The 25,550-nt window shown below is 44.0% G+C and overlaps 1 protein-coding gene across 1 annotated transcript in view; it reads left to right on the forward strand.

Moving 5' to 3' along the window:
* Window positions 1-502: 502 nt before the first annotated feature.
* Window positions 503-25,550, forward strand: part of ACVR1C (activin A receptor type 1C) — a 1,016,293-nt gene continuing 991,245 nt past the window's right edge. Inside the window, exon 1 of the mRNA XM_069616403.1 lies at window positions 503-763. Coding sequence (XP_069472504.1) covers window positions 691-763 — 73 coding nt within the window. The 5' untranslated portion in view covers window positions 503-690. The remainder of the gene's footprint in view (window positions 764-25,550) is intronic.

A 25,550-nucleotide genomic window follows, 5' to 3' on the forward strand; every position in this document is an offset into this window, starting at 1 on the left:
GAAAAAATGGTCTGCGCATCAAATTGAGACCTCCGATACCTTATGAAGAAAGTAATGCGAGGTCCTGTGAATCGGTGGAAGAGCATTGCGTGTAAAATGAACTAAGACACAGCAACCCCTTAAACGCTCGTACTTGCAACATTATAATATGAAGTCAGTTAATAGGATGCAATTTGGGAATGTAAGCTCGCGCCACTGTGGTACACACGACACGTGCAAAATGTTGGATAGTGGGACCGATTAACTTATTAAGCAGCGTACTTAAACTGGGGTAAAATATGCTTAACAGAATGTGGTTGGGTAGACCTCTCTGGTTATACATCCGGAGTATTCGTGTGTATTGTGCGAAATAATGGTGAGCCGATTTTGAAGAGCAGTGCAAGTGCTGCTCTGTGAATGCGACGCCCCTTCTCGTTGGAGGGTCGCGGATACCGCGGTGAGAAGTGTCGCCTAGGAGGCGGACGCTCTGGTCCAGCCGTCAGTCAGTCAGTCGTAGGCGGGTCCTCGGCTGGCGCGTGTTGGTGGTGCCCAGGAGCTGGTGACAGAGCAGACAGAGGGCACAGGACGTCCAAGCCACAGCCCGTCCGGCGAGCAAGTTGCCGCGGTTCGCAGAGGTCCGCCCGGCGACGTGCTCACGCCCCCGGGGAACTGCTCTCAACGTCCACCGCGAGAGCGGGCAGATGCGCCGCCATGGGCCCGGGGACTGTCTGCGCTGGCTGGGCTCTGCTCGTGCTGACCGCCGCCGCCGCCACTCTCTGCTCAGGTACTGTGTGTCGCAGTCTGCAGCGCGCACCTTGCCTGCCGCTCATCAGCGCACCTGGCGCCGGCACTCCCTCGAGCTGAAGGCCTCGAGCTTTCCGCGAGGGCTGTGCTGAGCTGCGCGGCTGCGATGCCAAGTGTCACCATAGGCTGCCAGGCTGCCAGGTTGCCAAGTGAGGAGGACATCTTTGACACTCACACACACCGGAGAACCAAGTCCCCAGAAACAAACACGCTTTCTTGTGAAGTGCTGCATGCAAGCACATTAGCCAAACTTCTCACATATCCACCAAACGCATTCATATCGCACAGGCACACCTCGCATGGACGTAATACCACTCTCCAAACAGAGTAACAGGTGTGCAGCACACACAACTCGGGTGCAAGAGAAAAGTAGAAGACATCTAACACACCACACGAAAGCCCTCCAATACTTCATGATACCATCGAACAAAAACACGCAGCAACTACCATTATTCGACATTATGACAGACCTTAGAAGTGGGGGGAATTCTGCATGGAGGGCTATATAAAAACGTCATGTTATTATGTTTAACAAGCCGGTAGTGTAAGAAAAGCATGACTGGAATAGACACCTCACACAAAACACACACACACTCTCTAACACGTACATTCTATAACACACACACACACACACACTAGCACACTGTTGCCTATTCCACATCAGCTGCGCATATCTCTAGGCCCGACTAGTTACCTTTAACGCAAGGAGTAAATACCTCTTGCCTCATTAGGTTGTTAGGTCAACAGAATATCCATGGCGCAGGCACACAGATGCAGAACAGAGACATACGTGCCAGCACATGCACATATTACACATGGGCACCCTGCCAGAGGCTTTCCACGGTAGGAACAAAAAAAAACACATCCTTTGCATAATTCTCACAAGTCACAAACCCTATATGTGCCTGATAAGGAAACCGTCTTAAATACACAGCCGTCATAGGAATTACACACACGGTCCAGACTCCTCAAGTCAGAAGAACCTTATGCAAACACTAACAGGCAGGCACATCGCACTGGTGGAGACCCTCCTCTCCCAGAAGCCACACCCGGGCTGACTTGCATTAGCCAGGTGGAGCGCAGGCCACGCTTAATCTTCTTAAAGGCCCTTATTCACAGAGCGTTTTCCAATGGGGCTTGCCCATTATAAAAACGCTTCTATGAATTAGGCCCTTATTAATCTGGAGCTACAGTAGCTGAAAGGGGCTTTATAAACACTGCTGCAGAGAAAGCATATGTGACATGGATGCAGTAACTGCAAAATGCAAATCCCACATTGCCTTGCCTCCTAAAGAAAATGGTTCTTTGACTTGCGAAATCGCCACCATTTCAATAATGCATTCACTATTTAATTAGCAACATGCCTCTGCCGTCCTCTAAACGTTTGGATGCGGATGATGGTTTTCCAAATAAAGAATGGATGTCATGACTATTGAAAATGGCTGAAATTTGGCCCCAATTCACAGAACGTGTTCTTCGCAGGTTCGAATCCCGGCAAGGTCAACTAAGCCTTTCATCCTTTTGAGGTCAATAAATGAGTACCAACTTTGGTTGGGATGATAAATGTATGTAAATATGTTCTCTGTAAAGCGCTTTGGATTAAGGAACTGTATAAATAACACATCATTATCATCATCATCATGCAAGTGAGGGGCTGTGCCTATGTATTCCCTTCAATTGAGTGAAAAAAAGTTCACTCTATTCACAAAGGGTATCCGAATGTGTGCATCATGATACCCATTTTCATATGTCCTTCCCCAGTTTGCAGTTGCGCAAACCAGGAAGTGAAAGGGGGAGCTTCCAGGCATTTACATGTGCAACTCTCATCCGGAAACGTGATGCACATTGAAATGTGTGGTAGCATTGCGCGCACCCCCGCGCCAATTTCTAACCGTTGTGTGCAGTAGGCAGCCATGCTGTCCCAGTGCATTTCAATCGCTTTCTCGCCCTTAAAAAGGCTTCTTTTGCATATTTCACCATGACATGTCCATTACGGTGAAACAAATTCCTCACACCCATCTGGTTAATTTGAGCTTGTCATACATGTGAGCCTGCATGCGCGTGGCAGCAATGTAGTCAAAGGAGCAAGCCAGCACATCATTTGCTCTGGGGCACGGTACACACATAATGCATAGACCCCTTCAGAGATTATTGTTCTAACTGCATGTCTGTGCTATTTTGTTGCATGGCGGAACATTGCAAGGGGAATATTGTACATAGTTCTTCAGGGTCAGATGCTGCGCTTCTGACTGTCCAGTGGGCACAGTGCATACTGTGGTTGATATTAAGAACTTGGCCTCAAAATCTTTACTTGAAATGTGAACATATTTTTATAACACAAGTTAAACGAAATATATCTTTTAAAACAGGGGTCTGCAACCTTTGTCCCTTCAGATGTTTCGGACTAAAGTTTCTGTGATATCTGGCTATTGACTGCTGGTTAGGGATGATGGGAGTTGTAGTCCAAAACATCTGGAGAGCCCAAGGTTTCAGACCCCTGTTTTCAAACTAGTGGTAGGTTGATAACTCACAGAACCCCCATTTGAAAGTCACTCAGTTCACGTGTACTGTAAGTGTTGCAAACACATTCTTGTTGCAAACACGTTCAGATTGCATGGAGGCAAAATAGAATTCTGAAATCTGAAGAAAACAGGGTGTATTGGGGAAACCAAGCACATTTATTGATTTTGAAATGTAGTTGCATTTAATGAAACAGATTACACTAATAGAAAAAAGAAATGCTAGCCATTTAGGGATGCCTTGGATGTTGGACTGGATGCCACAGACACTAGCTTATCAGGCACACTGTGCCATGCCCTAAGACAAGGTATCAAGCATCCCAATCCAACCAAGACGTTCCTCTGTGCCCTGATGAGCACTACAGGTGTGAAATATGTGTTGGCAAACATTGATGTTACTACTTGTGCGCCATGCACCACATCTCACCTATCTGTTCATCATGCCTAATAACAATCTTTGAATAACTACTCTTACAAACAAAGTACTTTTTTGGAACCCTTGAAGGACATGTATGTTGTGTTTTTTAATTGTCAGTGATTGGGTGCCAACTGCGCAGCTTGTCTTCATAAAGTTGTACTAACAAAATATTACAGAGCAGGTGCCTGGGAAAATAGCTCTCCTTTTGGTCCCTTTAACGTCATGGAACATGGGTCATAACATGTAAAAGATAAGTGCAAAGATATTCTGGCGGCCCCTCACCCAAATAGTTCTAATTTCTTTGTAAGAGCAGCAACTCAGCCTTGACATCCCCCGTTCACTGAACTGGCTTTGGATTTTGAAATACATAGAAACATCAATCACTCCTTTGTATTGGCTACAAACAAGCTGTTGACATTTCACTTCTGCAGAATGGAAGTATTTTCCCACATTACACAACCAATGCCATGATTTTACTGATTGGTAACGAGAGGGAGGGCCCTGAGAGCGTCAGAACTAGGGGCTATTTAAACATGGTACAAGGGGGGTTGCCCTGACGACTGTATTTCTAAGGTCTACTTTCTAATTGCTCTAAACCTAAAGTTATTCTGTCATGTAACATACATTCAAATACCTTTTGTATGTAGTAGTACTCAAGCAAGCTATTGAGAGTGTAGACAAAAATAGAAAAAAATGAATAGATACAGCTTTTATTTAATTAGGTGTTCATGCATTTCATAGTCATGCATTTGAACTTATTTTTAAGAAAAAAAGAAATCATTTTTTGAAATCCAGTTCACAAAATGTAGTTTGTTTCTAACATTCAATAAACCTTTATAGTTACTGAGTTGGTAACACAATTTAATTGTACAAAAACTAAAACAAATTTGTGCTTAGAAATGTGTGTATAACCACCGCCTATAGTGACAAGTGATAGTTCATATACAGGATACAACCAAACACAAGACAGTTAATAGTGTCACAATTGGTTGTATTTAGCCAGGCTAGAGGGTGACCTAACACATGGTGATTTTTCTGATTACCTACTCACACCGACATGCTTGTAAGGGAATTGTTTCACAGTGATTTTCCCATGCAATGTCTGAGTGTACAGAACAGTATGTACTGTATGTTGTATAATATGTACGAATGATATATTCTTTTACATGTTGTTATATTATTGTAATTTCTTTCATTCAACAGAACAGAGCAGACCTCTCATTCTCTTTGTGACATAGTCATACTATCTTTTCTGGTACAGAAATTCATGTGGCAATGACTATCTTATTAGTTACTTTGACGAGCATTTCACACTGCTAATTAGGCAACATCAAAGCACAGCAACCGATAGAGCAAAAACAACAGTTCTACAGAATGTATTTCAAGGCTAGCACTTCGTGTTAAACAGTACGTGCTACAGTTATGAAACCAGCAATCATTCCAGTTCTAGTACTACTAAGTGGAACACCACATTTTAAACACCATTCCACACAGAAGACAGGTCGACAACCAGGGCTAGTGCTACAATAAGATAAATCTAGACAGCTGCCTCGGGTTGCCAATAGATCAGGGTCACTTCGGGGCACTGCTCTGGTACCAACAACATAACATCCATCTCAATTGTAAGGGAGCTGTGTGCCCCAAATGGGCATTTGCCTGGGGCAGCAGATGGATCTTCCCTATTCTCAAAAAGAGCTAGAACGTAATGCAAATAGTACGGTAGCATGAAATTACACTTGCAATCTGTGTGCCGGGAGCCCGTGTCACAGCAGGTCATGCACAAAAGTGCTCTGTACTGTGCCCCAAGCTTCTGGCGCTGCGCACATTGACTGCAAGTGGGGATGGGAAGCAGGCAGCTGGAGGCCAGAGCCCACATCAGGTGAGTGGGAGAGGGTGCGGCAAGCGGCGCAGGGTGCCACGTAGCGGCATGGGCTGGGAGAGGGTCACGCACAGAAGGTCGCACTCGCGGACTGGCAAACTGTAGAAAAAAGAACCTGAAATTGTGAAGTGGAGGTGGCAAGTGGAGGGAGTCATCAGCAGTTGTGCTACTGCTCTATGTGTTTTTCCTAGTGGATTTATTCTATTGCCTTGGCCCCTTTAAACTTCTGAAGGCGTGAACACTGCAAGTATCCCACGCTGGGTGCGAAGTGCTGGTGCGAAGTGGAGCTGGCAAGTGGAGGCAGTTGTGATACTGGATGCATGTGTTTTTCCTAGTGGATTTATTCTGTTGCCTTGACCCCTTTAAACTTCTGAAGGCGTGAACACTACAAGTCCCCCAACGGGTGCAAAGTGCTGGCGTGAAATAGAGGTGAGAAGTGGAGGTAGTCAGGGGCAGTTGTGTTCCCGGCTGTACGTGATTTTCCTAGTGGATTTATTCTGTTGTCTTGACCCCTTTAAACTTCTGAAGGTGTGAATACTACAAGTACCCCACCGGCATGAAGTGGAGGTAGAAAGTGGAGGCAGTCAGCGGCAGTCATCAATCGCATCATATGCTCAGCGGGTAAGCGGCTGCTACAAATCCCATCTTTGTCTCCTCCCTCTTCGTTTAAAAAAGTGTAATGTCATATGGTTATGCGTTACATAGCAAAGCTACTGTGACTTTGTTATCTACTGACACTGTCCAAACTCTGATTGACATGTCTCCAATATGGAATCCCTCTGTTTTGCTGGTCCTTGTCTCTCCTTTGGTGGGAATTTTGCCAGCGGTTTTGCCCAGACCTGCCTCCCGTTAAAACATTTTACTGCAGATTTGTCTCTACAGCTGACCTCACCCTCTACTAATACATTGGGATCACTGGATGCTCCCCCCACTCCCAAAATCACAGCCTATATTTCCTAAGCAACTAAGTAATATAGCCTCATGTGATATGATGCAAAAACAGTTGACGGCTGGAGGAAGCGACATAACAATCTCAGCACTAGTTAGAGAACCTCACGAGTTAGAACTTCCATCAAACGAAAATGTTAATCCCTTTTTGTGCCCGACTATGATACTCTAATCACTTGGATTTGGATCCAATTCTGTTAGACAGGACTTAACACTCTATGGTCCAAGCTGTTTATAAGGATAGCAGAAGAAATGTAGAAGTGGCAACTGAGGTGGAGTGTGTAGCACGGGATCTTCTGCATTTGCTCCCCTGCAATCTCCTTCTAATGTCCAATCTAGTACTCCTCTACTGGAGGTGCTGCTTGCGGTTTCGCCTGAACCGTACCCTGACTGTTCATCCAGTTCAGATGGTTCTTTTTCTGCGTTGACTCACCAAGCTTTCCCTTCTTCTCCAAGGCATTGCCCTACTGTTCAGAACACCTCGCTAACCTCAATCCCAACATTGAATTTTGCCTTGATTATCCTGGTAAAACTTCATGAGTTGATTAATGCAAAACTTAATGAACAAATCATTTTTTTATCACATTTATCCTGTACGTTTTCTTTTATGGAAGAATATATCACGGCAGCTCACCTATGTGCTGCTCCGAACTTAACCTCTATTGCGAAAATAAAATAAAAACCAGCCCATTAAGGAAGTAATTGCTGAGGAGAGTATTAGATCGTTGGCCTAGGCTAATAATGCACGATTGCCTATGACAGCTGGTATAGATTCCGGTCATGATGTCCTGTTGGAATCTGTGCACCTTATGCAAGATACAGTGCGAGAAGAGATATATGATGAAATTCAGTCTCCTCCACCATATCCTCATGTATTGGATCAAGTCATTATTGTGGTGGATTAAGATCCGCAAATTAATTATACAATATGTCACCAAAGGAAAAAAACATAGTACAGGGGATCTAATAATAATAATTTTGCATTTATATAGCAGCGCTGCTTATTATTACCCACGGTGTGTGGTGTTCATTTATCGACCTCGGAAGGATGAAAGGCTGAGTTTGGCCCCGCCGGGATTCGAACCTGCGTTAGCAGGCTCTGCACGAATGTCAAAGCCTCGCTGTGCCACTTGACTAGCTAAGAAAACAAAGAAATGTACAAATCAAAAGAATATGCTCAAACAAACTAACACCGGTTTGAGAAAATATTTGCCAACTTTGCCCACACCTAAAGTGGTTAAAATCGCTGGTACCACATAAAAGGTTTGGAATAAGTCTAATGATGTTCAGCATCAACACGCTCCTTGCCAGGCGTTGTCCGCCAACAATGCAAAAAAACATAAGTCCTTGAATACTAAGGACCAAGAAGAACTGGATGCCCTAATGGATCTCTCTCAATACTCAGATAGTCCACTGGACATTACACCAGTTATGGGCCTAGAACAGGCTGGCCTTCCATCTTTAAGAGTCCCTCTATCCCTTTTGGAAACAAGAAGGGCATTAAATGTCAATCCAAAGCTTTCTTTGGCCCCTTTGTCTGTGCCTGCCCCGGAGCAGAGATTTTACACGCTGGAACAAAAAAGAATGGGGTTCCATCTGTTGATTGGAATCAAACTGTAGGGCGATTCCATCTGTTGGATACCCCTAAGGAGGACAGTCTTGCCTAATTGATTGGTCCTTGAAAGATTGTCGCTCTCTAGAGAGGTTGCAATCCTAAACCATTCAAATGTCCTAAGGTTTATTGGTACAGTTTTGGATTTGCGAAATATGTGCTCCAGCAATATTGATCAAATAGAATTTGGCTTAGAGGGTCAACTGGACATATAGGTTCTAAAATGTTTTTGAATATTTTGTTAGAAGCTGCACACTAATTTTTGCCAATGGGATATGATTTAAGGAGAGTAGTGAGATCTGAATATCTGGCAACTCTACTTAGACAGTCGATGGGTGTAGGTGAAGCCCCTAAGAGTAAATTGTTTGCCCTCCCCTGCAGATAACACGTTTATGTAGTCCCCAAGAAGAAAGAACGGTAGTAGAGTGCTGTGCTTGTCCATCACAGCAATTAGATCAAATGCTTGGTCTTGGAGACCTGGAATCTTATCTAAGTGGTATTCTTTAGATTAACGAAATTCTCATGACTTGCAAAGGCCTATATCAATTGTCTCCTGGAACACAAGAGGATTTGTTCATCTGTTTCAACCCAATAATGTGATCCTAAGGGATAAGAATGTCCTTTATTTCCCGGAGATTTGGCTTATGTCTAAACCAGTCATTGATGCGTTCACTGTAATTTTGGCTCCAGCCCTAAAAAGGTCAAAGGGATGACCCTCATGGGGTTTGCTGTCTGCAATAAAAAAATACTAGTGGCATTTCTTGCAAGAATGGTTTGCGCAGAATCCATATATCCAAGTGAGTAAATTAACTTGGCTGAAATCCTTCTCTCAGAACATGGGTACTTCAGCTTTATTTAATGTTTATTGGAATCCGGCTGCCATTACAACTGATGATTTTCCCAAAACCTTGGGGATGCCTTAGATAAACGCACCCAAGACAAAGCTATCTCCTCAATTATTACGGGGGGGTGATTTTAATATAACATTTAGCGAGCTGAATGCTGACTTTCTATTGCAGGCGAGTGGCCAGAGCCAATCAAGATATCTAGGCAGGGAGTTAATTTTTGTGATGGAGATACGAGATTTAGTCCTGCTTAATGGTGCTATAAAAGGGGATATCCCAGCAAACCCCACTTGGAGAAGAAACTCCCAAATGGCTATTAATGACTATCTCCTTTGCCCTAACTAGTGATCACGCTTTGCTGGTAACTAGATGACTAGTATGCCCAGCAAAGCGATCGTCCGATCTGTATTGCCTAAAGTGGAAGTTGGGTTAGGGAGGAATCGATTGAAATGGGATGGTCCAAAGGGTAGAAAAACTCCTTTTTAGTTTGATTGCAATATATGATAAAGCTATGCCCAATGAGGTCTGGTCGAGGGGGATGTACACAGAAGTCCTGCAATATTTCATTACAACTTGCACCACATCCCAGAGGGTTGATTTTCACCATATGCATGTTTTTGATAGAAATATAGCTGGAAAAAAAGGCTTATGCGAATACAAATAAGATAGTTACCTAGAGAGGACTTGCAAGCGTATCACATCACTATGCAGAAGATAACATTAGCATTTAAGAACTGATTGAGAGGTTATAAAGCCATTCTGATTTAAGAAGACACAGAGTCTATACTTGCCACTATGGCATCCAAAAATACAGCGGAAATATGGCGATTGTTTAAGTAAAGTAATCTCTTGCAGATGGCCTTTCAATCTAATTCCATTTTGAATGACTCTTGAGCGGTGTACTTCTCTCACCTGTTTCAGGATGAGGAATATGAAAGGCATTGCCAAACTAAATACCCCAAATTGAAATCGTCTTTGACATTTGAAAAAGATGACATTTTAGATTGTATCAAACGTAGTAGCGCTTCAAGAGCGCCGGGCCCTTACCTCCTCTCAAATGTCATGTTAAAGGCCTACACAGAAATGTGGGCAAATGTTTTATTCTTCATTTTTGATCAGATAGGAATTTCTCGACAAATTCCTGCCTCTTGGACAGTAGCAACTATTATACACATTTTTAAAGAGGACGATAGAGCTATTCTGGGAAACTATTGTCAGATTGCTCTGTTAGACCCCCTGGGAAAGATATTTGCGACACTGCTCTTGTCTAAGCCGAATGAATGGATGTTATCTGCAGGGGTGTATGATTTAATCAATCACGTTTTGCACAGGCAATCAGAAGTTCTTTGAATGTTTTTTTTACTGACTCTTTTCAAATCCCGAGCTTTCTCTACCAAACGCCCCTTTTTTTAGTCTTCGTTGATTTTCAGCTGGCATTTCACAGTGTTCCACAGGGGGCTCTGTGGAGAAAGTTAATGGCATGGGGCTATCCAGGCTATTTGTTGGAATTAATTGAAGGACTGTATAGCCATACTTCTGTTCGTATTTGTCTGAACTACCAAGGCGATTCGTCCACATCCATTCCTACTTATAAAGGTTTGAAGCAAGGTTGTCCTCTGAACACACATTTTGAGAAAGCACAAGCTTTTCCTCGGTGTATCGGCAAGAGCACTGTGCAATGGCTTCCCTGTGACGATGAGCTTGTTCTTATTGATCAAACTCCCATTGGAATTCAGCTCCATTTGGTTGCCTTGGCACAATATGCCAGTCTTAACGGTTTTAGGATTAACATCATGAAGTCTAATTTGATTAGCATTTGTCCTAACAGGAGAGGTAAATAGGGTAATTTCTAACTCGTGCCTGGCCTCAATATCAGTGGTGAATGAGTACCGTTATCTGGGCTTCCGCTTTAATAGCCATAGAGAGCAATAGCCTATCCCTCAGGCAAAGCCCCCCCGAGCCCTGCCACCTACCTTCTTGGCCCATGAAGCGTGTGTCAGTGGATGCCTTTGCCTCTACTTTCTCTGCTCCTCCTACACCTGAGGCTGACTCACACCGTGGCAGAGCCCTTTCTAATCTGCATCTTTCTATTTCCAACACCCTGGACATCTTTGCCCATGTCATGGGAATCCGGCAGAGACCTACTTCCAAGTGCAAATCTTGGTATGTTTCTGACCTCGACATCCTGAAAGTCAAGTCTATGGCGGCCGAGAGGAAGTGGAGGGCTTCGGGCACATCCTCTGACAAACTGTCCTGCTGCCTGCTCCAAAGGCAATACAGACACTCTGTCCTCTCCTTGAAGAGAGCACACATTCAAGCCTGCATCTCTACGGCCTCTAACAACACGGCCAAACTGTTTAAAATCTGCAATGAACTGGCCAATTCTGTTGCAGTCTCTATTTCTCCTGTTCCCTTCCAGGCCCTCTGTATGGCTCTAGCCTCTCACTTCTCAGCTTAAATTCAGGACATCATGTCCTCTATCTCCTCTTCTTCTCCCTCAGCCCCCATTTGGCCATCTCTCCCTCTCCTTCTCCTTTCTCCTCTTTCTCTCTGACAACACCTGACGAGGTTTCTAGACAAGTCCAATCTATGAAAGTGTCATCCAAACAGGTGCTCCCCTGCTCCCGCAGAACCATCAAGGACCATATTGACACCCTTGCTCAAGCCTTGACTGATTTCTATAATCACCCTTTCGCCACTGGAACTTTCCCCTCTCCCCCTACCCTTGTGCACCCCCTCCTCAAGAAGCAGTGTGCCAAGCCTACCTGCCCGGCAAACTATAGCCCAACCTACATCACCCCTTTCCTGGACAAACTCTAGGAAAAGCTGCCCATCTCCCAGCTTACTCTCCATACTGAATATGTTGGCTGTCTCCATGACCATCAGGCTGGCTTCAGAGCTGCCAGAAGCACGGAAACTGCTCTCCTGAACACTTGTGAAGATCTACCCTCTAACCTTGATTCCAGCATTCCTTCTGTCCTCATCCTTTTTGATCTTTCCTCTGCTTTGGACATGGTCAACCACGCCATCCTGATCTATTGACTCTGAGAAACTGGGCATCATGGATCAGGCCCTAGAATGGCTGATCTCCTTCCTCTTGGATCGCGCCTCCCAAGTCCAACTTGGTCCCTTTCTCTATGCCACCTCTCTCCCTACCTGTTCCGTTCCCCAGGGCTCTATCCTCTCACCCTGATTTTTCAACCTGTACTCAGCCCATTTGACCCACCTGATCTCTACATTCTCCTCTAACTTTCAGTGTTATGCGGATGACATTCTGATTTCTTTCAGGCGCCCCTCAGCCTCCTCTCCTCTCTCGCTTATTCCTGACTGCCTATCCGTGATTCAGGATTTGTGCACCTCCAACGATCTCTGGCTTAATTCCAGTAAGACAGAGATCCTTTTCCTTGGGAACCCTGCAATGCTTTCCCTTTCTCACTCTGGCCACCTGCCTTCGACCCTCTTCCTTCAACTTCCTGCGAGGCAAAAAACCTTGGTGTCTTCTTTGACTCCACTCTCTCTTTCTCTCCTTGCATCTCGGACATCGCAAAGAAGTTCCACTACCAGCTACACCTTCTCAAACGGACTTTTCCCTTCCTCACTTTCCCTCAGAAGATCACTGTCTACAGAGCCCTGGTTCTCTCTAGGCTGGACTACTGCAACAGCCTCTTTCTCAATCTGCCCTCCTCTACTCTATGCCCTCTGCAACTAATCCAGAACAGGACTGCAAGACTTATCCTTGGCCTGAAGCCCAGGGACCATATCTCTCCAGCCCTGAAATCTCTCCACTGGCCCCTGGTGGCTGCAAGGATCAAGTTCATTACCCTTTGCAGTGTCCAAAAGGTTTTCTAGGGCCGGGTCCCGCACTGCATCCACCACTCTCTTCCAAAATACCTTTCCCCTCAAGCTCTTTGCTCAACTACTTCCAACTCTCTAAGGTTTAGACACTTCTCCAGGCAGAGTGGGGGATAAAGATCTCTCCTCTGCATGTGCCCTCCTCTGGAATGGCCTCCGTGGACCTCTTAAACTTGAGCCAGACCACCTGAAGTTCTAGAAGCAGCTCAAAACTTTCCTCTTCTCCTCTGCTTTCTCTCTCTCCTTTCCCTGCTGACCTACCTGTCTGCTGTACTGACTGGTTGCTTGGCTACCCTCAGAGTCTTACTGGGTGCCAGGCTCTTTCTTGATCAGTCTCCCTTGCACTGTCTCCGGGAACACCATGCACTTAGGGGCTGTAACTGTTACCCTACAGCCCCTTGTTCTACTTGCACTACCCAGAGCCACGCTGGCCTGGCTGCACTTACTCAGAGCATTGCAGCCCTGTTTTCCCCTCCCCTCTCTCTTGCACTTCACCACATTCCTTTCCCCTTGCACTTCTCCTTCTTGCACATTCACGATCTGAATGACATAAGGCCTAGTAAGATAGTTTCTCTTGTCCGCCCTCTGTCTTCCCTCCCTTGTCTTGTTGCTCCTTGAAACACTTGTGTACAGGCACGTTATGAATGACTTATCATATCATATGATATCATATCATAGAGGAGATCAGCCAAATGTTCAAAAGCTATAACCCTGGCAGCCCCCGCTTTTCTCTTACATAAAAAATGTGGCTGTTACTCACTGTTTCCGCTGCTGACGTTTTATAAACAAAAGGTTGTCCCGGTTTTGACATATGGGGCGGAGACATTGAGTAATCACTTTGAGGTGAATTGGCAATATCTGGAAGGTTTCTTTTGCAAATGCCTGTTGTCTTCTCCAAATGGTACACTTATGCCAATAATCAGATTTGAATTGGCTCTACTTTCTTTGTTAGCTATGGTATGTTGGAAAAGATTGCTTTTATTCAGGAAATGTTTGCTTGTGGTTCCTACTTCCCCTTTTGCTAGATTAAGATGTGCAGTGGAGATGGCTACAGACTGTCTGCTAGTGGATTGGAAAAAAGAATGTTTGAAGATGATGTCTGCAGCAAATATTACTCTAGAGCTGTTGTTGAGTGCTCGAGTTAAAGTTAAGAGTAAGACTGGGTCTCTGACTGGCTGTCGACGCAGTTCGTATGTACAAACTATAAGATGTTAGAAAATGTAAGGACAAGGTTAAATCTTTTAATGTTTTACCGAAATATTTGGGTAAGTTTCCAAACCCCTGCTATAGAAGAATTTTCCTAAGCGTGAGTTTGAATCTACTCCCTACTAGAGAATTGTTAGGAATCCGGTCAAAGAAAGATTAATTTGTCTGGAATTGTAGGTTCTGTAATAACACAATGCAAACCCTTTGCCATTTATTGATTGAGTGTAAACAATTGCAGGAATTAAGATCCTGATTTTTTGGATACATTTGTATCTTATTATAGAATTCCGTTGAGTGACAAGTGGGCGGGAATCTTATACAGTGGGGGATTGCAGCTGGGCATTTTGTGAAGCATTTAAATTTGTAAGATGGCGAAAAATTGGTGATTTGTTGATGACAATGTTTTACCATTTTCTATGTTTGAATGATTCTACTATGAAATGTGTATATAATATTTGTGTAAGATGTGTTTTATTTATTGATATTGTGATTTGGGTAAAAGCTTAATTGATTGAACTATACACCTAATAAAAAATAAAAAAAATAAGAACCTGAAATAAAACAGCTCTCAAAATAAACTATCCTAAGGCATGTCCATTTAAACACTACCCGCTAGTTTCCTAGAGGAAATAAAATCAGCAAGAAGTTAATCTGGGCTCCAGGAGTTGTTTTTGACATATATTTCTATGTATTGAAGTGTCGGGGGGAAATTCTCCCGGGGTCGCCTGGGCCGTCCGCGGACCTCCGGGCAGGGAGGCCCCAACTCCTCCCGTGTATCCCAAAAAATGAGTATGAGGCACACGCAAGAAGCAAGGTGATTCTGCTGTTTATTAAACAAAACGGCAGGGATGGGTCAAGGATCGTACGCGTCCGTCCTGACACTCTCTCTCCAATCGTGGGGCTCGCAGGCCCTTTTTACCTTAGTATGACGCGCTACTTGCGTCACCTGGGAAAGTTAGCAAAAAACCTATCGCCACTCTGGATTGGTTCCTCGAGTGGTAGGGTTAGTATAGCATACGTACAGAGAGCGTTGTTAGTGGTAGAGGGTCAGTCAGATGGTATACTTGGGTTGTCCCTTCAATTTGATACATGAAAATTGTTACATGAAGACCCCTGAGGATTGGCTAATGTTAATGGCGTCAGTGATAAGAGCCCCATGTTCTGATTGGTCCATTCGCGAGCCCCCCAGTCTGGGACCATCGCTGTTCCCAGCTTGCGGTGCACCTGTCATTTGCAACAATGTATCACTATGGGTATGTGCAGACAATGTGAGGATTTGTTCATATGCTGGAAGGCAGACTACTCCCACCGCCGCAGATGTCCATTGAGTCGCTTAATTGTATCTGCCTGTGTCTTGAAACGTGGGATCCAGGCGCCTCCCTCCTCCTGGGCCTGGCACCCTGTCAGGTTTGGCTTGGTCACGTGAGGTGAGACCGTGGTTGAGGCAGAATTCTGCACATTTAATATTGCATTTTCCACTGTGTGCCTGGCTTAATTTGCAGGTGTGACCTTGGCGTCGGCTTGCGGCATGCGAGTTTCCAACATTGTGCCCTTGACTGTCTGCTCCCGCCGGGCTCATTCTGCAGGGTCAGCAACTGTACTCTTGCTCATTCAATGTTCATGGAAGCTCTTGCTTGCGGCCTACTTGGGCCTGGTGCATAGGTAGAGATGTTTGATGCACGGCGCTTTAGGTTATGGTATGATATTGCTTTATCCCCAGTATCATGTCTTCGTTATACTTCTCATTGCAATGCATGGGTTTAGAAGAAGCGTGAGCAAGCATTTTAGATGAGTTTATTGTGCGTCTTGCGTTTCTGCATTTTGAAAAACCTATGTGAAAAATAATAAAGATGCGCGTCAGTGGGTGTGTCCGTCACCTACATCATAGCACTGAATATGTTCTTCGTGTGGATTGGTGTGGGAGTGTCTAGTGTGCATGTTTGCACGGGTGTGCTGACCGTTGGCTAGGTCGTCATGGCATCTCTAACGATGTGTTCATTTACTCTTGAATGGTTCAGTCGAGTTCATCCATGCCGCAGGTGTCGGCATGGGCAGGCTGGTGGGCACATCCGTATGTTCCTGTACCAGGGTATCTGGTCATCTGGTAGGTGGGCAAACTCCTCTTGTGGCGGGTGTCTTGGCCGCGATCCTCTAGGCCATGGGTGTGAGGGGATTGGTGGGAGCCTTTTGTTCCATTCTCCCACTTCAGAAGCTTAATTTATTTATCTTTCAATTTACTCCTTTGAAATGTCTAAACAGGTCTAAAATCAACTATTCCAGAAATTATTTTGAAAGCTTTCATGCTGTTTTAGGCTTTCCCCCCTTCTGGTGGAATGATATACATTTCAGCATTTATATGCCGACATCTATAACCGTTGCACAATAGTGTTTTTTTCTGTAAATCCCAGATAGATATATTTTAATTCAAGCTGTAGCTGAATTTTCTAGGCAGCACAAAGAGCATCTTGCTCAATGGGTCCTCTCGACTTCCAAGTCCAGTCCTCCAGGGCCCTAACCAGACCAGGTTTTCAGAATAACCAGTGACTATGTCAATTGCTACCAATTAGTGTCACTATATTCACGGGTATTTTGTGTGGATATACTGAAAAGGCAGAGTGGAGAACGGAACCAGAGGCTTCTGATTTAGTTTGAAGCTAATGCAGAATGCTTTTATTGTGTGCCAGCTGGTGATTGCACATGTTATCTTCAGGGGGGCAAGTATTCAGTAATGAAGAACTGAACTCCAAACCACATGCCCACGAGAATAAGTTGCATTCGATGAGAAGTAGCTATCAAACTGAACGCAATCATCTGCACTTCTTGCATTCCTAAACCCAGCAAACCCTGTCAAGTACATTTCTCTGTCCAGCTCACTGCATTGCCTTGCTTCTGAGTGAGGCAGACAAAGCAGAAAAGCCATCTATGGGTTATTTATTGGTGTGTCCTAAAGCCCTCCATTCAGCGAATTCTACGTCAGAGCCAGTGCACATACACATGAATCACAAAGGATAGAGGGCATGCATAAGGGGCAGAGAAATAGTATCATTTTTATTTTGTATTGGCGCCTATACAACAAATGGTGTTTCAAGGTGCCACAAGACAAAAAAAGGGGGGAGGGTAAGGGAGAAAGATAACAATAATGGTCCTACTAGGCCTTGTGACATTCTGATCGTGCGAGTGCAGTAACAAGACGTGTGAGGGAGGGAGCGCACACTACTGTCCTATTGAAGGACAGGCTCCAAGTTGATACTGTACCCAGGTGTCATGGTGCAGATCATCTAACAGTTTGTTATTTATAAAGCGCTTTCGCCAAAGTAGTGTACATAGAACATATTTACACAAAATTATCACCCAGCCGAAGTTGATACTCATTTATCGACCGTGGAAGGTTGAAAGGCTGAGATGTCTTGCCGGGATTTAAACCCATGCCCTGCAGTGCCTACTCAACTCACTGCGCTATCTTACCTGCAGGCGTCTATTAGGGTTACTGTAAACATGCTTCTTTGAACACGATGAGTTTTAATGTATTTCTGTGCTTTGAGTGTGATGATACCACTGGCTGCACTGGCATGATGGTAAGTGGCACCTCTTACAAGATTGGTAACTAGGGTTAGGGAGCAGGGTCTGTAACTCAGGGACCACGATGGGTCGCAACCGAAAATTCCATAGTTTTGATATGTTTGGTTATTGTCCTGTTTTATTTTTTTATCAACAAAGCAAGGATGCACCTTCTTGCCTCCTATTGAAGTCATGTTTTCTCCCAGAGGACCATAGAGAACTCTAATGTGTAGACGTGTACATGTGAGCTCCATCTGCCTTATTGGCATGTTCCTACATGTAGCAGGTCAGATAGAAATATTATGTCTTCTAGCTATCTTTGGAATCAATAACCAGCATTATATTCTAAGCAGTTCTCTTGCCAGTCAGTCCGAAGGACGAGGTATGCCACCTGAGGTCCATCATGTGTGTGGTCCCGCTTCCAGGGCATAGAGATAATGTGTTCTGGAACAGTGAGCATGGGGAGAGTGGTCTGTATGTGTGCATAGAAGATGGAGCTTTGCATCTTCTTATTGGGGAGAACCTGGCATGGTGCTCCAGGGTTACTAGTCCCTTGTTTTCATTATGCAGCCCCGGAAGATCTGGGTACTGCGTTCTATATACTGAAGGCACATGTGTGTCGAGGAAGCAGTTTTCAGGTATGTTTGTGTTACAATGAGATGAGATGCATAATGATGCATTCCCTTAATGTATAAGACATGAAAAATATATGATAATCTTAAACCATAGCCACATTTATACTACTCAGTCCAATATGTTTGGAATTAATAAATTACAACATATAGATGAATGATTTCAAAACTGCGGACAGGTGACTTTATGTGTTATATTTTATTAGCAGCAGGGAGAGACTGTCATGGCACATCCCGGCAATACAAGGATCTTCACAGGTGGGCTTTAACTCATAGTATTGCCCGCTTCCGAACATCCTGAGAAGTGGGGAGCTCCCATCTTCCATCTCCCCCTCACCACTTCCATATCACTCACCCCCTCCCTGCACCATTCCTACCCAGGCCCACTTACCTGTGGACTCGCTGGCTCCCGAAACTCCCGCTGTTCCACTCCTTCCCCTCCAATGCAATGGCCACCCTAGAAAGGGAGATGGGATTACATGTAGTAAGTACCCTTCTACCTACGTCCATGGAAGCCATTTTGTTTTGTCACATTTTTTTTAAAGTTCGGAAACGGACACCTGCGAAAGCATGCATGGGTGCCATAGCTATAAACATCTTGGTGGATGGGCATTACCAGTCAGGCAATGGCACTGGAACCCACGTTAAAGCTCTTGCTTCTCTCAGTCCTGTAACTCGAGCCATGGGCCATTAACTGACTGATAATACCCTCCCATCTTGTGGTTTATTATTTAAGTATTTCATGAAAAAGAATAGTTTGAAATGTATGGTGATGTTATTTTAAACAAAAATGCATTTCTAATCTACCAATTTAGCGAATCTAATTAAGATGTATGTCTGTTTGAACCCTTCACACTAACACTAACACTAACACTGACACTGAAATATCAGGGAAGCCTTTGCAATGCCTGACCAACACAGCTAATAAGCCCTACTCAACAAGTGCTCTAGTGTGTGCTGCTCCTCAAGCCTTCAATGATGTGACTGAGGGTAATTCACCTGTGGCAGAGCAGTCCCCCCCCCACTGTGACAGGTGACGATGCCTGAAGTCTATGAAAATGGTGAACATTGCACTTTACAAAAGTTGCATAACATAACATTTGGTTTGGGGAAGGACGTTCTTTGCCTGGCATTAAAATGTAATACTTTCAGTAGAAACAAATGTAATATTTGACTTTTAAATATAGCTCCCTAGAAGTGGTTGACCTATGTACAATTTAACAGGGAACCCGCCAATATGTGAGACATATTGAGTGACGCGTCTTTTTCATCTACTCAGACCTTTTCTTTTCGTTAGACTGTAAATCTGTGTAGTGTGAGAATGTAGTGCATTTTTATAGGGTAAATGCAAAATAAAACTGTAGATTAGTTGTTGAGCCTACATATTTCTCAAATATATGGAAGCTACCTTTGAATTGTCAGTCTTCAAACCCCCCATTTATATTGGTAAAATACCAAATCAGTTTTAATCTATGCGACAAATTAACTATCACAAACAACACCCAGAGGATTACACATTTACAACCTTTTAAAGCATGGCTTTGGGAAGTATTGAATATGCAGGGCGCTGAAGAAGACGAATGAGCCACTGTGCTAAGGAACTGACTACACTCAGGTGTTAGGTTTAGTGTTCAGCGGTGAGAAAGGATATTAATTGGTAGTTGGTAAAGATGGGTCTATGGGGTTCCTGTGGCTGACAGAGAATACCATAATTATAGCCGTCGCAGCCTGGGAATATCAAGCCACAAGATTACTACAGTCTTCCTACAGTTTTAATTCATTTGTAATCATTTTGGAAATTACAAAAATCAAACATGTCACTCTCGGAGGGTGAAGGTTTGGAGTCGAAGGATACGCATAGCATGTTTCCTCAAGAAACATCTATTTATCTATAGCCCGGTAATCCTTTAGTCTGGTCTGCCATGTCCCCTTTTCCGCAGAGATTCCTGATGGCTCGAGTTCTTGAAATCAATCATTGTGTTCATACCAGCTAATGCAAAGAAATGATGCAACAATCTGCCATCTTTGCAATTGACTCAAACCAACCTCCCACCTATTTTGCCAAAAGTCAAAAGTCAAAACATTTGGGGCCTGATTCACAAACCCTTTTTGAACGGGATTGCACCATTTTAAAACGCGTCTGTGAACCATGCCCTTACAGCGTCAGCTTAACATGTCTTCACATGGGAGTTGCAGCACTATCTCAACAAGCTCATTTGTTTGTTTAGAAAAAGACCCCCCATTTCCTTCAGTTCACCTCCACGGACGCAAAGCCAGAGCTATTGCAGGCTTATGAATTGATTACTGCATCCTTATGCATGGGTTGTACGTGGGAATATGTTACCGAAAAACACATTCTTTAAAACACAATCTGTCAATTGGTGGTTAACTCTCCTCTTTCATATATCGAACCCAAATTCTTTGTATTGCACTGCAGGCGGCTACCTTGATCCATGAAAGCCTCTTGCATACCGTCGCTGAATATTTGAAAACTGAGATTTCACCTTACCTCCCCAGCAGAACACTCAGATCATCAGAGGCACATTGGACCTCATTGCGAGTTTGCCATTAAAAAAAGAAAAATTACTGCGTGCACGCACATTCCGGCATGATGGAACGGTAGCACCGGCTTGCCTGTAACAGCCCCAAATCCCCGATACTGGCATCAGCACAGAGGAGCCCGTAACTCACCGGAAATAACATCATCGTGCTGGAACAGGAAATGCACCGGCGGTCATTATAAAAACACAATCCATTGCATTCCTCAGTCCACAGGAGTCTTACTCAAAATCTGACCATCTACAGACACAGAGGAACATGTCTGCAAGACAACCTGTTGTCTGTCGCCGCACGCCCAGGTTCAGTGAACCAGAATTGGACATGCTGGCTGACACCCTTGTGGAGCATGCAGATGAGGTTTTCTGCACAGCTCTGCAGGCACCAAGACTAAATTCGCAAGAAGGCCATATAGGATGTGGTCCGTAAACTCTTGGCGGTAGGGACAACACCCTGGACTGTGCGAGACTATAAGAAGAGGTGGGACGACCTACGTCTCCGTGTCTGCAACTCCACAGAGCGCAGCCAGCAGGGCCTGGCCACAGGAGGGGGAGCACCATCCCCTATCAAACTGCAGGCATGGGAGGAGACGTGCAGCACTGTCCTGCACATGGAGGCCGGCCATAGAGGGAGTTGGAGATGCGGAGGCGGAAGGTGCAACATCCAATGATGCCAGTGAGTCTCCGTAACCCCATAGTCACATGACACACCTCGTTGCCCTAATGCAAATGGCCAGGTCAATATGTCGAGTTGGTGAAACCTGATGCCTTCTGCCATTCCACCCACCGACAACCTTGTTTCACACATGTACAATGTACTTGGCTGCAACCCGAAAACAAGCCCCACTGAAACACCTTTGGGAGGGTATCCATCTATGTAATACCCATGGGAAATATGTATTTCTTTGGAGATTAGATACTCCAATATATGAGAGATCGTAAGGTTGGAGGGATAGTGAGATATTCCACATAGAATGCAATTTTATTAGGTCCACAGGCACTTTTGAGTAAATGTGACTTGTTTCCATTTACCTTATCAAAAGTTTGGAACTCATAATATTTTTTAAAGGGGGAAGTATTCAATTAATTACGTGGCAATTCTCATCAGTAGTGACTGGAGGAGACGAGTACCTGCATTTCAAATGAGAAGGTAAAATATTTGAGCAGAAGAGTCAATGATGCAAACACTTCCCCATTCATGTTGTTGCTAACCTCACCATTATGAATTGGATGCCAAAAATATTGTGCTTATTCAAGGTAAAGTAGTACAACTGCTTTCTGGGCTTTTCGCTGCACTTCATTAGACGCTGGTTAAATGAATCTGGATGCAATACAAATACGGGTTCACTCTCACAAGTCCAGGTTCAACTGAAGTACTTGAGGCAGCAGCTATCGAGGTATCCCCTGTGGTTTCTTGGGTTCAGTTTGTTTCCTATTGACTGTGGTAGATGGTTGTGGAAATCATACAAACCAGGCCAGTTATTGTAATTATAACAACTTTGTTTTGTTTGCATGGAGCTATTTTCTTTAGATGATGAGACGTTCTAGTTTTTCTTGTCTCTTTATGCTTCCTAATGGCAGTTTTAGTGTCACCATCCCTCTGCTAGTTACGCCTCCTCGTTCTGTTTTATTGGTTTTGCTTGTTGTGTTGGAGTCACATGCATGACTTCATATTCCATAATCAATTCATCCCCTTTTTCTCTATCACAGAGTTATAAACACAGGGGCTCTGGATTTTGCTTCTTTTAATTTTCTCCAGAAAGAACAACTGTTTCCAGCTTCGGGGGTATTGGTATAATTTTGGACTCTCCTTGCAACTCTATTAATATCTGTGCTCAACAAAAGATGCTGAGCTCCCCTGTTGTGAACAAGGCCAAATAGCATGGCTTATGGGGTGATGCCCAATTACAGGCATCAACAATATGTTTTAGCTCGCTTTAGTGTACCAGAGGCAGAATAACCATTTACATATTGGTTCCACCAAAGACAGTACAGCATTTACCATGTCTTGTGTTTATGGGTATTGGATCCCGTACTCATTTTGTGTCTTTGGCACCTCTTAGGTTCAAATGCTTCTCAAGAACCTCAGTCTATTTTAAATACACATGCTTCTGAATACTACTTAGAATTGACTGCCTGCCAAGGTTCTCAGGAACCTTTGGGGTCTGTTGCCTCTTTAGGTTCTCAACACATTTTAGATTCAAATTCTTTTTAGGATTCTCAACACCTCTGAGACAAAAAAATATTCTCAGACTTCCCAGCACCTCGTAAGTTTAAGGGCTTCTCATAGTGTTCAGGTCCTACTAAGTTCAAGTGCCTCCAATGCTTATATGTACCTCTCAGGCTCCAGAGTTTCTCAGGCTATTAAATACATTGTAGGCTCAATTAGTTCTCATGATGCTCAGAACCTGTTAGTTTCAAGAGCTTCTCAGGCTTCTCAGCACATCTCATGTTCAAGTCCACCTCGGGCTTCTCAGTACTCCAAATTCTTCTCAGGGTTTTGGAATCCAGAACCTCTTATATTCAGTCACTTGTAATGGTTCTGAGCACTTCTCAGATACAACTTCTCCCCAGACTCTTTAGCTCCTCTTAACTAGATATACTTCAGTGATGCTCTCTGGATCTTCAGAACCATTCCCATTTTTCTCATCCGTGCTCGTATTTCAGCATCTTTGCCCTCAATTGATGACTTAATCTTAGAGACCACATTGTATATCCTTCTGGCCAGTCTTTTCATCCATCTCATGTGTCCCCACAGTGAAACCCTATTTTGGGAGTTGATGTATTCTTTGCACATCATTTTGTTTTCTATTCCTTTCCAGCATGGCTCACAGAACAACAATCTCTTTGACATTTTCCCAGAATTCAACAACTTCATCCAGGTAAGAGAGTTTTGGCCATTACATTGTGAACCCGGGTTGTACGTGGACCACCAGTGCCTGTCATCATCTCCTAGTGATAATAGTAGAGCCTGCTGCATGTTCTGCAGTTCTAAATAACCATCTGTTTGACACACCAGCTTAGCATCACTTTGTCACACGACATAATAGAAAGAAAGATGTCCTGCACATCAACAATCAGAGGTATATTACCTAGCTGACAGATTTAAACAGCAAGATAGTTTTCAAACACTTTATTTATTTATGTGACACTGAATGCTGCTAACAAGCCACTTCAGAGGGCTCTAATAATGAGCAAAATTATATTTGAAAGGAAAGTGCTTATCGTGGTCATGAGCATAGTAGGAGTGTGCAAAAAGTGAATACTCTCATCAGGTTTGCAAATTCATTCACAAAATCTTTCTAGCATTGATGTATATCAGGACATATGATCTGCTGTCATAACTATTTATTCAGTGAGTGGAACATGTATTTTCAGAGATCTGGCTACCCAGGCACATTTTAGATGAAAGTAGAGTCTCTTGTTAAGTATCTATTCAAGGAATAACTGAACTATAATCTTTTAGTGTAATGAACATGCAAAGGCGAGATTTGGCAACATTAGTCAGGTTTCCAGGATAATGGCACAGGTTTCCAGGATAATGGCAAAGGGAATTCAACCCTTCGCCCCAAGCTGGGGACCCCCTCCCCTCCCCTAGGGCTGTCAGCCGCTCCGCAACAACCTCCCTAGGGGTAGAGGCAAGCAGGACCTCACAGGCAGAGACTTCCCCTGTGGGGAAAAGTTCTCCCGGTCCTGTGAGGAACTCCCTAAATATCCCTTCGATATCACCTCTTCAGACATACTTTACCAAGGTGTATATGAGGAAAAAAGAAAGATGTACTATGGCAAATCAGAAACTGTAACTGTCCCTTTTAATGGAAAACATTTAACTGGGACAGAGAGGATTAAATAGGATGAGAACCGGTTATAGGTCAAAGGTTCGAATCAAAAGGTTCGAAATACAATAGGTTCGAATCAAAAGGACTGAAAACAAAAGGTGCAAACATTTTTTTTTGGGGGGTCCCCCCAACCCCTGTTTTTGTGGTAAAAACCACTTTTTTTACCTATATGGAAACCCAAAAAAAATCTATAATAAAAAAAGAATTCGAACCTTTTGTTTTCGATCCTATTGACTCTCACCTTTTGCATTCAAACCTTTTGTATTCGCACCTTTAACTGGACACCATGAGAACCTGGAGGATGCAGAGAGAGCGAGAGACCTAGGCAAACAGGGAAAGGCCCATGGCTTTGTCAGAACTGAAAGGGGAGGAGACAGTGAACTCCAGGAAGCCCGGGAAGTTCGAATCAGCTGGCAAGCTGAAGCTGAGGAGCTGGACCCACGTCCAATAAGCAGAGAAGCAAGAGCAGCAACAAGTGGTGGCATGACCATGAACAAACTGCGGTGGACTGGAGGTCCTTATAACACCATCGAGACCACTTGGATGAAGAAACATGATATGCCAGTTTATGGGATACCGGAGAGCCGTCCAAAACGAAGAGACGAAGAACGAGAGACCGAACAAAGCAACAAAGTCTGGCAGGCAAAGATGAGAGTTAGATCCGAACTAAGAGAAATCCAGGTGTCATATTTCCCGAGGTTGACACATAACAGGGAAAGTGGAAGACCCATCATTGCAAAAGTGTGTGTTCATGCTCGTCTCAGTGACAATAAAGAGGCAATAAGAGATGTGACAGAGAATCATTACAACAGTGTTCATACTCATCTCAGTGATGATAAAGAGGCAATAAGACAAGTGAAAGAGAATCATTGCAATAAAGAAGTGAATGAGAATCCTTACGAGA

The sequence above is a fragment of the Ambystoma mexicanum genome, chromosome 9 (genome assembly GCF_040938575.1).
Source record: "Ambystoma mexicanum isolate Mex_15411 chromosome 9, UKY_AmexF1_1, whole genome shotgun sequence".
In the NCBI taxonomy this organism is placed as follows: Eukaryota; Metazoa; Chordata; class Amphibia; order Caudata; family Ambystomatidae; genus Ambystoma; species Ambystoma mexicanum.